The 13,015-nt window shown below is 45.7% G+C and overlaps 1 protein-coding gene across 1 annotated transcript in view; it reads left to right on the top strand.

Annotated features, from left to right (window-relative positions):
* The window catches only part of KIRREL3 (kirre like nephrin family adhesion molecule 3), a 227,605-nt gene that overhangs the window by 185,697 nt on the left and 28,893 nt on the right, over window positions 1-13,015 (top strand). Inside the window, exon 5 of the mRNA XM_065652075.1 lies at window positions 12,004-12,161. Coding sequence (XP_065508147.1) covers window positions 12,004-12,161 — 158 coding nt within the window. The remainder of the gene's footprint in view (window positions 1-12,003; window positions 12,162-13,015) is intronic.

Here is a 13,015-nt window from a genome sequence, read left to right as displayed (position 1 = left end):
GTATTTTTTTTATTATTTTACCTTTTTTTTTTTTTTTTTACTGCTGGTGACACATAACAAGGGAGAAATTGGGTTTTTTCCAGGTTATCTCACCCATCCACACACACACAACTCAGACCCCCCTTCCTCCCCACCCAAATATAAATCTCCTTTAACTGGTTCTGTTGGCAGGACAGAGAAATAATTAAGGCGAAGGTGGCTGAAATGTTGATGTTATTACTGTAATGCAGCAGCCTGTTTAGTTTCTTTGCCGATGAAATGCAACCAGGGGAAAATCAGTTTTAAAGATTACCTCCCAGAGATGCAAATTGAGGAGTGGAAACCATGTAGTCAGGAAGAAATGGTCTCAAACTAGGAAACATTTCAAAGTCTCTGACAGTCTCTCAGGGGCTTTTAAGACCACAATTTACCTTTTGACTGCGTTCTATTTTCTCTGAAATCCTTTATTTCCTTCTTATTTATTGACTGGAGAGACAGCACAAAAACGAGAAAGCGATTCTCCAGTCGCTGGTCTTAAAAATTCGTAGAAGAAAATTATTCTCGAGAGGATGGGTTTTTTATTGTTGTTGGGCTTTTTTTTTTCCTTCCCCCCTTTTTTTAGCACTCTGTGTGAACCAGGGCTTAATTGAATCACTTTGCTGTAGAGAGGCCGCGGACTGGAAGGTGTCAAGGTCAGCAGCGTCTCGGAGCAAGAAGCCCTGATTAGAGAGGTGGGAACCGCGGCAATAACGCGAACACGTCCAGGGGGACGGGTCTGTCTCCATCCCCACGTAATTAATATATCGGGAGCCGGTGGCCAAATCGCAGCGATGGGCTCTGGGGGGTTTGCTCTCGTTTCGGGGATGGCAGCCTGGATTAAGAAAAAGTGCGTCTGTGGTGCTTGGATTAGCATCGCACGGTTGGATTAGCATTGCGATTTTGGATTGGCATTGTGATTTTTTTATGAGTATCGTGCTCTTGGATTAGCGTCGCACTCTTGGGTTAGCACCGTGATTTTGGATTAGCAGCATGATTTTGGATTAGCATCTCGATCTCGGTTTAGCATCCCGCTCTTGGTTTAGTATCTTGCTCTTGGATTAGCATCTCACTTTTGGGTTAGCATCGTGCTCTTGGTTTAGCATCACGATCTTAGTTTAGCATCTCACTCTTGGGTTAGCATCTCACTCTTGGGTTAGCATCGTGCTCCTGGATTAGTATCGCAATCTTGGATTTGCATCTCTCTTTTGGGTTAGCATCTTCATCTTGGATTAACATCGCGCTCTTGGTTTAGCATCTCATTTTTGGATTAGCATCGCTTTCTTAGATTTGCATCTTGCTTTTGAGTTAGCACCTGTCTTGGATTAGCATCCTGCTTTTGGATTAGCATCATGCTCTTGGGTTAGCATCTTGTTCTTGGGTTAGCATCTTGCTATTGGATTTGCATTGTGATCTTGGGTTAGCGTCCCACTCTAGGATTAGCATCACGATCTTGGATTAGTATCTCGTTCTTGGATTAGCATCTCTTGGTGGCTTAGCATCTCTCTCTCAGGTTGGGATCACACTCGTGGATCAGCACCTCTCTCCCACAGCGGCAGCAGGGGATTGAGGACCCTCGGAGCCTTGCATTGCAATTCCCGCTGTTGACATGCGCTCCCCTTCCTCCCATTTGAGCCTCGGGACAGCAGTTGAGTCACTTGCTCTTGGAGCCAAAGGTTACCAACCAACTGTCCCGCATCCACCCCTTCCTGGGTGTCTCCAAGGCCTCAGACTCCATCCTCACCCCGCTTCCAGCTGGTTTTAGCTGCCAGCCCAAAGCCAGCTCCTGGTTTGGTCCCAGCATCGCGTCCCCTTGGCCTTGCCCTGGTGCTGTCCTGCTCCCTCTTGCCATTCCCCGCCACACACATGTGCCACACACACGTTTCTCTCTGCCGGTGTTTCTCACCGGGAACGATACTAAGACACACAGGGAAAAAAAAAAAAAAAGGAAATATAATCATAAAGAAGTCCCGCAGCGCTGGCCTAGTTAGGCCGTACCCAGCTGTGAGCTGAGCCTGCTGCCCAAACGAGCCCCCTGGAGACAGCTCTGCTTGGGAGGAAATAACTAGATTAAAAAAATATCGCATCAGCTTAGGCTAATATGGGTCAGAATCGGGGCAGCCCAGTAATTAAAACTGAGATTGCAGAGATTAAATCCTTTTAGGCCATCCAGGCCGGCTTTGTTTAATTACTCCTCTCGGTGCTGCCTGCGCAGAAGGGACTGTTTTGGGACATCGCTCCTCCATCAATAATGTTGCACTTTTGTCAATATTTTTCTGCTTAACTTCTGAGGTTGCACCCACAGATATCAGGGCAGATGTGCAGCAAAGGGGGTTACAGGCTGATAAAACCTCCCGTTTGATCCGGAGTGAGGATTTTCATGCCCAGGCTCCTCGGACCTGCTCTGGTTGCTGCTCTGCCGCTTTTCCAGGCACGACTCGGAGCGACTTTTGCTTCCTCGTGCTGTTCAAAGGTACTTTTGAGCGGTGCAAAGGCAGCAAGAAGGCTGGAAGGGGAAAATCGCAAAGGTTTGAAAAGTTTCCCTTTTGCAACAAAGGATTTTGCTACAATTGAACCGGAAAAAAAGACTGATTTGGGCAAGATCTCTGCAGGAACAGAACCATTCATTTCAAGCCCACCTGCCTTGAAAATTGCCACCCGGGGTGTGCGTGTCCTGGTTTCCCTGCCAGGACTTAGACACCTCCTGTGACAACATGGTGTCTCGGTGGCCGGGACCTCCGAGCTCTCTCCTGGACAGAGTTTTGGGGGTTTATGCCCATTCGCACGACTCAAAAATGCAATCGGAGCCATTACTGCCCATTTCCCGGCTTCCATGGCTCCTGTTTTTCCCGTCTCATCTAAAGCTTTTCTGATTTCCGCAGGCTCCGGGAGACGGAGCATCCCTGGGGAGACGGAGCATCCCCCAGGAGGTGACAGGTCCCCTTGTCCCGTTGCCAGGACCCCACGTCCCTCGGCGCATCCATCGCAAGATGCAAGAGCACCCTCTCCTGTCGCTGCTCTGCCTCACAGGTTTATTTTGTAAATTCCCTCACTTGCCTAGAAACCAGCGCTGAGATTCTCCATCACCTATCGGGACGAGGACACGGGTGACCCATCACCCCTTGTCATCACCCACGATGCTCCTGACATCAGCACTGAAGTTTTTTAGGAGAACTGGGGGAATATTTAACTAAAAAACGCAATTTTGAGGAGAGGCCTCTTGTAATTACTAATTAGCTCTGGTTATAATTATCTCTCTTCGCAGTCCCATACCTGCTGCAGAATAGCTCCGGTTCCTCCTCACAATTAACGCAGAAAGTCTTTTACGATCCGCCGGGTGATTACATCGCAATCGCAGCCTCTGCCGGCTTATTAAAGGAGGGACGATATTTACAGAAGAACATTGTGATCAAATTAGGCTAAAATTAACCAGACTAAATTAAGAACACCAGATTTTTTTTTTTTCATTTGCTTCGCTTTTCCGTCACAGAAGTTGCCTCTGGGTTCATTCTTAATGCTCTGTGTTGATTGCAGTACTTGACAGGGCAAAAAAAAGATACGGAAAGCAGCAAAAACTCATTTATCTATTTTGGCTCTGCTCGAAATCTGCATTTGCATCTCCGTCCTCCCGCTCTCTTAATGCTGAGCCACAAAACTGTCGGGCCAGACTCAAATCTCTGGCGTTTGCAGCCCCCACAAAGATTTAATAAACTTGCTCAAGGTTCTGTCGGCGACTCTCTGCTCATCACACGCCTCCTGCTCCGGGCACAGCTTTTCTCAGAGCAATAGACAAGGAGCAGATTTCCCCTGGCGACGCTAAACTCAGCGCTCGCTTGCACTTAAGTTGCACCTTAATAAGCCTAAAGCCGGCGCTCAGCGTTAGGGAGAATCGCGCAACAAGGAATTCGGAGATTATTTTCATAGCGATGGCCCAAACAAAATAATCGTCAGAGGGTTTGAGGTTCGTGGTTTTCATTTTTTGTTGTGGTGCGTTGGGTTTTTTTTCGAATTAGTGGTGGGTTTTGTGGATTCTCACGCCGCTTTTCCCAATTCAGAGGCTGAATCGTCCTAAGTAATAATCTTGCAGAGTGTGGCGGAGGTAATGAATCATATCTCTGGCCCACGCCTTGGGGTAAAGTATCTTCCAGTTAAAATTCATGAATTTTGACGGGCTTTGCAAATTGCTTCTTATTAAGGATTTACCAACTTCTCCACCTTTCCTTGATCACCTCGTCCCTAATCTTCCACATCAAAGTTGTGCTGAATGTCAGGTTCCTTCTTGCGTCTTTAGCAGCTCCTGGTTTTGCCCTTAATCCAGGAGCTCCACCCTAGTCCTGGCTTAACCCCACCCAGGCTGAACCTCCGTCCTGGCAGCTCCGCTTACAACTTTTCATTCCCAGTTAGCCCCTGGATGTGCAAAAATAGGGCACGTACAGCAACTGGTTGTAGTGCAGTGGCTAAGGATGGTGTTAATTGAGATTAATTGCATAGATGAGGTTCTTAGGGACACGATTTAGCACTGGCATTGGGTTAACGGTTGGAATCTAAGATCTTGAGGATCTTTTCCAACCAAAATGAACCGAAACACCATCTGTGTTTGAGGGAGGAGGATGCAGGGCATACTTTAAATCGACTTTAGGAAGATGCTCACTTAAAGACGCAGTGGTTGGGATGAAAAGTTTTGCGGTGGATGGATCAAAATGCTCCTTTTCCTCCTCAGTTTCAGTAGAAGAATCTCCCATGAGGTCTTCAATAAGGTTTTAGGTTGTGTCCTCTTCTTTCTTCCACTTCTTTCCCCTAGAGAGAAAGAAAGAAGAGAAATGAGTGAGTCAAAATTAGGGGAAAAACCTTCAAGCGTTGTGGGGTTTTTATTTGCAAAAATCAGATGAGGGTTTGTTGGGAAGAGGATTCCATCTCAAGCCAGGTTTCTAAACCTATTTGTACCGTCCCAGGCACCATGGAGGGTCTAAAAGAGGAGAAATCAAACCCCTTTCAGATGTAAAAGCAAAATTTTCTGTGCAAATTGGGCTTTTCCTCATTTGCGTGGCTGCGAATGGCATGAATTCCCCAGCGGCTTGAACTGGGACTTCACAAACAAGCTGTGACGTGGACACGGCTGTTTGCAGACGTATAGAACCCTTTTTTCATTTGAGGCCAGGGTTTATTTGTGAACTCGCTGCTTTAAGGCACCGGGATGAGGCTTAGAAACAGCCGCGATGCACGAGACACTCCAGAATCCCATGTCAGGTCCCCAAAGCCTTGAGACTGCATGGAGAAGTAAGAGAATTTCTACTAAAAATAAAAAAGCTTTGCCTCTTCTATCCGTTGAGCATCTCAGAGTCACATTATAAAGCTTCACAGCACTGATGACTGGAAATACGTTGGTTTTTCTGCAACGAAAAGCTCCGATCCTCAAATGGATTTAGGATCTGGGCTGCGAGAAAAGTGAGAAATGATGCAACAAGCACCGAGCAGCTGCTATGGATTTGGTGACGCCGAGTTATCTGGCAGATGTTTGCTGCCTGTTTCCTCAATTTATGCAAGTTTTTAACCCCATGTAAATGCTATTTTGCATCTGGCTGTGACACAGCAGCCTGGGCCAAGTCCCCCCATCCTGGAGGGAACTGGACTCAGTTCCGAAAAGCTTCTCTAAGAGGTCATCTCTGCTCAATTTGGGGCACACGAAAGGACTCCTACATGCTGGTGATCTGCAAGGGAGCATCATTTCAGTCCGGTTGGGAATTTTTGGGTGAAGAGAGAATATTCCCAAGCAGAGCTGGTTGGTTTATCACCAGATGGGAGAGAAGACAAGGTTTCGAGGTGAGTCCCAGCCTAGAGAGCACCCACCACTGCCGGTATCGTTCACCCAACAACCCTCCATCTCCTCAAGGACTTTGTGTCATCCTCAGCCATCAGGACCAAATATTTTCCATGGTATGAGCTCAGAAAAGTGCAAACAGCTCTTGGTCTTCATTTTTCATTTCCCCAGGCAAGGCAAAAAGAGGAACCAACTTTTTGGTTTTTTCTTTTTTTCCCTACATAACATGCACATGTGCTCTGTAGATCCATAGTTATTTGCCTCCACCTGGGATATTTTTAACATGGTTACAGTGGCAGACCAAAAAAGAAATGTAAATTGTGCTGGTCCATCTGTCTTCTGTTCCTGGAGACCCATCTCCCTCCCAGCACAGTCCTGCTAACCAGTAATGGGATGAAGATGAGCAGGAAAATCCCCCAAAAATGGATCCCCCCCCAGAGGATAAAAATAATTAGCTGGAGCATCTTCGGGATGATGGGCAAGAATCCAGGGGCTGCGGGTTCCCCCAATGCGCCTGGAGGAGAAAACTTCATGGGACATTTGTGTCAGGTCCCTGACTGCATCTTGTCCCCAAATCTGGGTCTTGTCCCCAAATCTGCTACTGCCAAGGTTAAGCCAGGCTTTGGGTCTCGCCTGTTGCAGCAGGTAGGACTTGGCTCCCTCCAGCTTTTCCCTCTCTCATCCACCTCCAAGCAGCCTCTCCGCTTTGGAACCTCATTAATTCTTTAGTTAATTATTAGGCTTGTTGAGATGGCGCCATTGGGCGGTCGTTAATAATGAGGAGAGTTCAGGGACAGGGCTGGGAAGCAGCTGCTCGGTGGGACAGGAATGAGTGGGGAGGGAAGGAGCTTCGCATCGCATCGTTCTAGAATATCTAGAAGGGCAAGAAAAAGGAAAAAAAGACCAAAAAAAAAAAAATCAGACACTTTGCCCTTGCTCTCTGTCCTCACCAGGTCAGGCCAAACCTGCATCATCACCCTCGTCCTCCACGGGGAATGAAAGTCCCCAACCAAAATGTTTCCCCATTGACATGTTGTTGCCTTTTTGCTATTGAGGCCTTAATTAAAAAAGAATAAAATTGCACTGAAGCAGATGTGTTCCCCGAAACACTCCATCAGTCAAAAAAAAAAAAAAAAGGAAAAAAATCAATATCCTATTTAGAAGAAAAAAAATAAAAAGCTGGGAACAGATTTTGGAGCAGCCTTGGGTAGAACCTCCCTGAGAATAATGGGAAAGAAAAGAAATTCCGTGTCCTACAGCAAGCAAAGGGCTCTAGTATGTTATTAATTATACATCTGCGAGGCCACAAGCACCTTCCGCATCTCACTATTTTACTATTAACAGCTGCCGAGCTGTAAATTGCTCGTAAAACCAAAACATCTTTCCAAATCAATTCTGGAAATCGCGTTTCTTCGCTCTTACCACGCTCTCCAGCCTATTTTCTCTTCACTCTCTTCTGGTCTTTTCCCACAAATTCAACTCTTTATCAAGGGTGGCACCATTTCTTCCTTCCTTCCGGTCTTCTCCCACAAACTCGACTACTTTTGTTAAGTTTGACACCATTTTTTGAGGGCTGAAGCCCAGGGAACCTGCCAAGGTGCTGCCCCTAAGAATGGGGTGACACCTGAACTTTTGGGCTCCTCTCGGAGAAAACCCTCACAAAGCCACCAATATGTAGCAAAATAAAAAGCCGTTATTCTCAGGATCCTTCCATCGTGGCTCTAAGCACCCAGGAGGACACTGGGCATTTATTTCCAATTTATTTTATTCAGGCACCTCCAGCAATTGAGGAGAGAAAAAGAGAAGCTGCACCACAACCTTTTGCTTAAGCCCAACTTTATTGGGAGAATTAAATGAAAAACTGACAAATGCAATATATTTGCTGGGCTCCTATTTCCCTTCCCAACTGGAAGAGGAAATTTTAAGTTTCTTGCTCTTTGCAGGGAGAATATTTCAAGTATGAAATCGATACCCGACCAGCTACCTGTCTGCACAACATCTGGATTTCAGAATTCGGTTTAATTCCAATCTGACATGAAAAAACCCACAAATATTTCGAACACTCTCTGGGAAAGAATCTGGAGCATCATTACTGGAAACCCGCCCGCCCCAAAGTGCCACAAGACAAATGGGACCAAGAAATTGATGCACTGTTTAAACTTTCATCACTATTTTTCTTCCCCGCTCCCCTTTGTTCCTTTTGATTTATTTTTTAGCGTGTTTTCCCCAGGCTGTGCTGTTCTCCTGCATCTCTTCCCTCTCCTCCTTCGCTTGGAACCTGCATTTTTCAGGCTGTCCAGGCCCTTGGCACAACAAGAAGAACGATGCAGAAGAACAGAATCAAGCTGGGGTAGAAGTTTTAGAATCACAAAATCATTTAAGGTTGGAAAAGACCTTTGAAATCATCAAGTCCAGCACCCAGACACAGCAAAATTTCAGCCTTTAAAGCATTGGACAAAAAAACCTGTTTATACCCTTCCTAGCTCTGAAGAGCTGCTGGAAATCTGAATCCTAAAAATGTGGCAAGTCCCGATAAATGAAAAGCTGAACTAAAAAGCAGCTCTGCAGTGGTTTAGGCCTCACGTTTTTTAGCCTTTAGGCTTGATAACACAGCAGTTTGCTGGAAAATCCTTGCCAAAAACACCATCCTGGTTGGGGATTCTCTTACCCAGTGTAAGAAGCTCCATCCTAAAAGGAAGTTTTGGTTTTTAGCCTCTTTTCCTCCTCTTGGGAAGTCACACCTGACAAAACAGAGAAACTTTTTTCCCTGGTATCCAAATATTCCTGCTTTTTCCCTTCTCTTCTCCCATCCACCCCCCAGTTCTTTCCCTGCCACCTGTCATATTCACCCAGCCTCCATTTCGCCAAATGAAACAAAAGCGAATCTCTGATCTCACCTGGAAAGCTGCTCTTTTCCTTCGCTCAGCTCCAGGTCTGTCCCAAACCGAGTGGCCAAAATCCCCCCAAAAATCCCCACTCCCCCCCAAAAAAACCCCCACTCCCAAGGCTGGTGGGGAACGACGTGGGATTCAAAGAGGAGAAGAGGATGTGCCAGACCCAGGTGAAGCACAGAAATGATACGACAACTAATTAAGTCATCATTTTGCTGAACATCATTAAAATCAAGATTATTATCAAAGTCGCACCTTGCTAAGTCCCCCTTGCAGTGGGGTCTCTTCTTTTGGAGCAGGATGACATCTTCCCGGGGAGGTAAGGAGATCAAGCTCAAATTCTTCTTTCACCACCACTTTGCCAGCCGATAAACCTGGATTTAAAACACCCCAGCGTGGATTTTGCAAAGGATAAAAAAAACCTGTTTGCAATGGTTGGGGTCGCAAAAACTCAGGGGACGCTTGGGCCAAGTCTCATATCGGCTGAAGATTATTCGCAGATATCCAACCCCGAGCAATCCTGCCTCTCGGCTTGAATCTCTTAACACAAGAACCACAACAACAATAACAAAAAATAAGCGTTAATTAGGAAAAAGTGCCTGTGGCTGGAGGGCTTTTTGCTTTCTCCGCTTCCAGGAGTCGCCTTCTGCCTGGAGGATTCCGTTATCTCAATAAATATCGCTAATAACTGAGGTTCTGCCTGCTGTCCAGCTGACCAGGAGCATTTAAACATCTACATTGTTTTTTAGCCAAATCTTCAGCCTCAACCCCAGGTATTAGTTCACCAAATAATTCCACATCATCTCATTGATTAATCGCACAGTTAATGCTTGTAGGGCAGGAAAACCTCTAACCAACCAACTAATTTAACAAGTTGCTGAACGCACAGCTCAAGAGCAACACAAATTTAGTTGTTTTTAATTTTTTTTTATGCTGATGTGCAGTAAAATGGTCTTTTTTCCCCACAAAGGGCAAGGACCAGAGACTTCAAGCTCTCCTCACTCATCCATCAACCCACAGCTATGGACATCAGATTAAGGCTGGTTTAAAAATATGCAAGCCACCCTGTGTTTTGCCAGAAAATTTTTTTTAAAAAGGGGGGTTTAGATGGGGAGAAGCTTGTTACATCAGTACAAGGCTCATTGATCCCTTCTCTCCCATTCTCTTTTTCATTTGCCACCCCAAACAACTCCTATTTATATCCCATATTAATCAGAATGGGTAACACTTCTCCATCTACCTGATTAAAAATGAGGAGACCGGATTCTGCAGTGGTGCCTTATAATAATAATAACCGCCAGTTCCTGGAAGCACAGAGGATGAATAATGGATCTTGGCTCCTCACTCTCCCTTATTTCTTCTTTTTTATCTTTATTCTCTTCTTCCCACTTGCTTGGAAGATGAAATCAGGACCCGGTTCTCTCCCCTTCTCTCCATCTCATCTGCTTAAGCCACTCCCCAACTTGCTGCTAATCCAAATGAAACCAGGAGCAAAACAGGTTAGAAAATGAGATTAAAAAAAAATAAAATCAGATGTCAGGCAGTGGGACAGGCCACCAGTCAGGAATATTAAACAACCCACTGTAAAACAGTCCCTTCATTTAATTCCAAGATGCTCTTCAGAAAAAGGCTCATGGGTTCTTTTTTTCCCCATTCTGCAAGATGAATTTCCAATATTTTACAAGCTGAGGTCAAATTCAATTAATAGCTTCAGCTTCTACTATTGAAAAATATTGTGGGGTTTTTTTTAAACAGTATAAACTCATCTAATGAAGGGGCTGGTTTTGAAAAAGTGGAAAGAAATCCTTAACAGTTAAACAGGATCAGAATGAAGCAGAATTTTCCACGTTTTCATATTCAGGGGCTGACATATTTCAATGAACCCAAACCACAGATTTTCTTTTTTTCCTCCACTCTTGGAGCCTGAAAAGAAAAAAAAAGTACATTTTGGATCCACGTAGACAAGCTTTTTATTTTTCTTTTCCTGGTCACTGGGTTCCATCCACTGAGCTGAAAAATCCCATTTCTCCCAGTGTTTGGCGGAATTATCAGCTAAAATAATCCCTTTTCCATCTCCACAATTTAGCAGGAGAAAACGGGTGAGAAGTTGTTTTGGTTTTTTTTAATATTTCTCAGCCAGCTCGAACTCCAGGAGCAGCTCAGAAGCAGAGACATACTTGGGGATTTCAGATTTTCACCCAAATTTCATGGCTTAGGTCAGGGACACAGCCCTGAATTCAACAAAAAAGTTCCATTTTGGTGGAAAATTGGCAGGTTTTGCCCATCTGCATCCCCTCAGTGAGGATGCTGGAGGGTGGGAAGCTTTCACCGCCTGTTTCTGAGCTGGCTGTGAAGCAGGAATTTCCTTGCTAATATAGAATATTTTTTATTTTTGGGCAAGAGGGATGTTTTCCACTGTGTTCTCCACATCTCTGATGGCTTCCCAACACTCTTTGGCTCCCCCAGAGCCCCCAAAACAGGATGTAAAGCGGCTACAGCGCATTTATCTGTAGCAAAACCTGTGTTTTATTGCAAAGACAGTCTCACAGACGTCTCTTCACCTCCAGAGCAGAGATGAAAGATGAATTTTTCATCTCTTACCATGCTGGTGGTGGTTCAAGAGCCAGTCACGAAAGAGAAGATGACGCTCAGGCGGCCCCTCATCTCCTGCTTCTTTATTTCCATCCCTCCTTGTCTCCGACACGAAGAAAAAGCCGCAGAGATGCCCGGGGGCCACGCGATGCCAGCAAAGCCGCATCCTGTAATGAGAATCCAGGGCTGTCAGGCTGAACTGGTTTCAAAGCAAAGTTGAGATCTTAAATGTCTCCTCGGCACCCCCTGGCAAAAAATCCGCTTTCGCAGAGGGGAGACGCTTAAGACTTGCTGGGGCCAGAGGGAGCCCGACCGAACCACGGGAGTTTCACGACCTTTTGTGCAGCGAGACAATGAGTGAAAGCAACAGTGAAATCAAAGCTCAGGGCTCCATCCCTTTCTTCAAAGGAAACCACCCTCCCAACACCCATAATAAGCTGTTTCCCCCCTAATAAGTGCGACAGACGATGGTCCAAACCCAGTTCTTCCGAGCACCTGCTCCAAATCGCACCCACCTACCTCCCAATTTGCAATTTTGGATGGTGCCAACAGCCCCATCGCAACCATCTCCAGAGGTTTGAGATGTCACCATCCATTCTAAAAAAAAAAAAAAAACCCAGAAACGAGCAGGAAGGTTGGGTTAATGCAAATAAATGACTTTACCTCCTTTGTGCTGTCTCTTTGCAGTTCCTCCGGATGATCCCATCATTATGGGGGGCCCCATCATCAGCCTGAGAGCAGGAGACCCCCTCAACCTGACGTGCCACGCAGACAACGCCAAGCCGGCCGCCTCCATCGCCTGGATGCGCAGAGGAGAAGTCGTCAACGGAGCCACCTACTCCAAGGTGAGGTGGGATGTGGACATGTTGGGCTCTTTTGCTCAAAACAGGGGTCCCAGGCCTGGAACTGCTCTTGGTACAGCCCCAAAATATCTACAGAGGTGAGACCCCCACCCCAACAACCTCCCTGATGGAGAAGTTGAAGGATGCAGTCGAAAAACCACAAGTTGTTACCAAAATGCTCTGAATTTCGCTGGTTTTTTGTACCCTCTCATAGCTTATAATTGCCTGGCACATCCATTTCTCCCCCAAGAAATCCCACCTGGGTGCGATATTGATATTGTGTAGACCCAGCCTTGTCTGGAGCAGAATCTCCAGATCAGAAGGTGGTCGCAGTGACATACATCCCATCCACCAACCGCAAGTATCCGTAAAAAAAAAAAATCAGAGTTGTTGGCATTTTTTAAGTTTAAACGGAAAAGCCTTTATTGGGTCATAAAAGAAAACATCAAAGAGCAATCAACAGCATCCTCAGAACAGGTACCCACATGTTCTCCCATTTACAGACACCTGACATCTGGTAAGTGCTGATGATTCGGTAACACTTGACATTTCTAATGGAAATTTCTCAAGAACAAAACACAAGATATAAAATGGGTCAGTTTGCAGCCATTTGTAACACGGGCAAGCTTCAAAGTCGGGAGTCAAAGGCATCCCTCTCGAAGCTCCTGAAAATCTTTTAATAAACATTTCACCCTCCGCTTCCACCCACCCTCGTTCCAGCAACATCCTGATGTGCTTGGAAAAAAAATAATAGAGACAAAACACTCTTTTTTCCTCCTGCCTGTCACTCTGCAAAGCACATTGATACCTCTGCTGATGGGTGAGATGGGGAAATCACCCCATCTCCCCACACAAAA

Source organism: Caloenas nicobarica, chromosome 26 (assembly GCF_036013445.1).
Source record: "Caloenas nicobarica isolate bCalNic1 chromosome 26, bCalNic1.hap1, whole genome shotgun sequence".
Lineage (NCBI taxonomy): Eukaryota > Metazoa > Chordata > Aves > Columbiformes > Columbidae > Caloenas > Caloenas nicobarica.
This window is presented reverse-complemented; position numbering and strand designations above follow the sequence as displayed.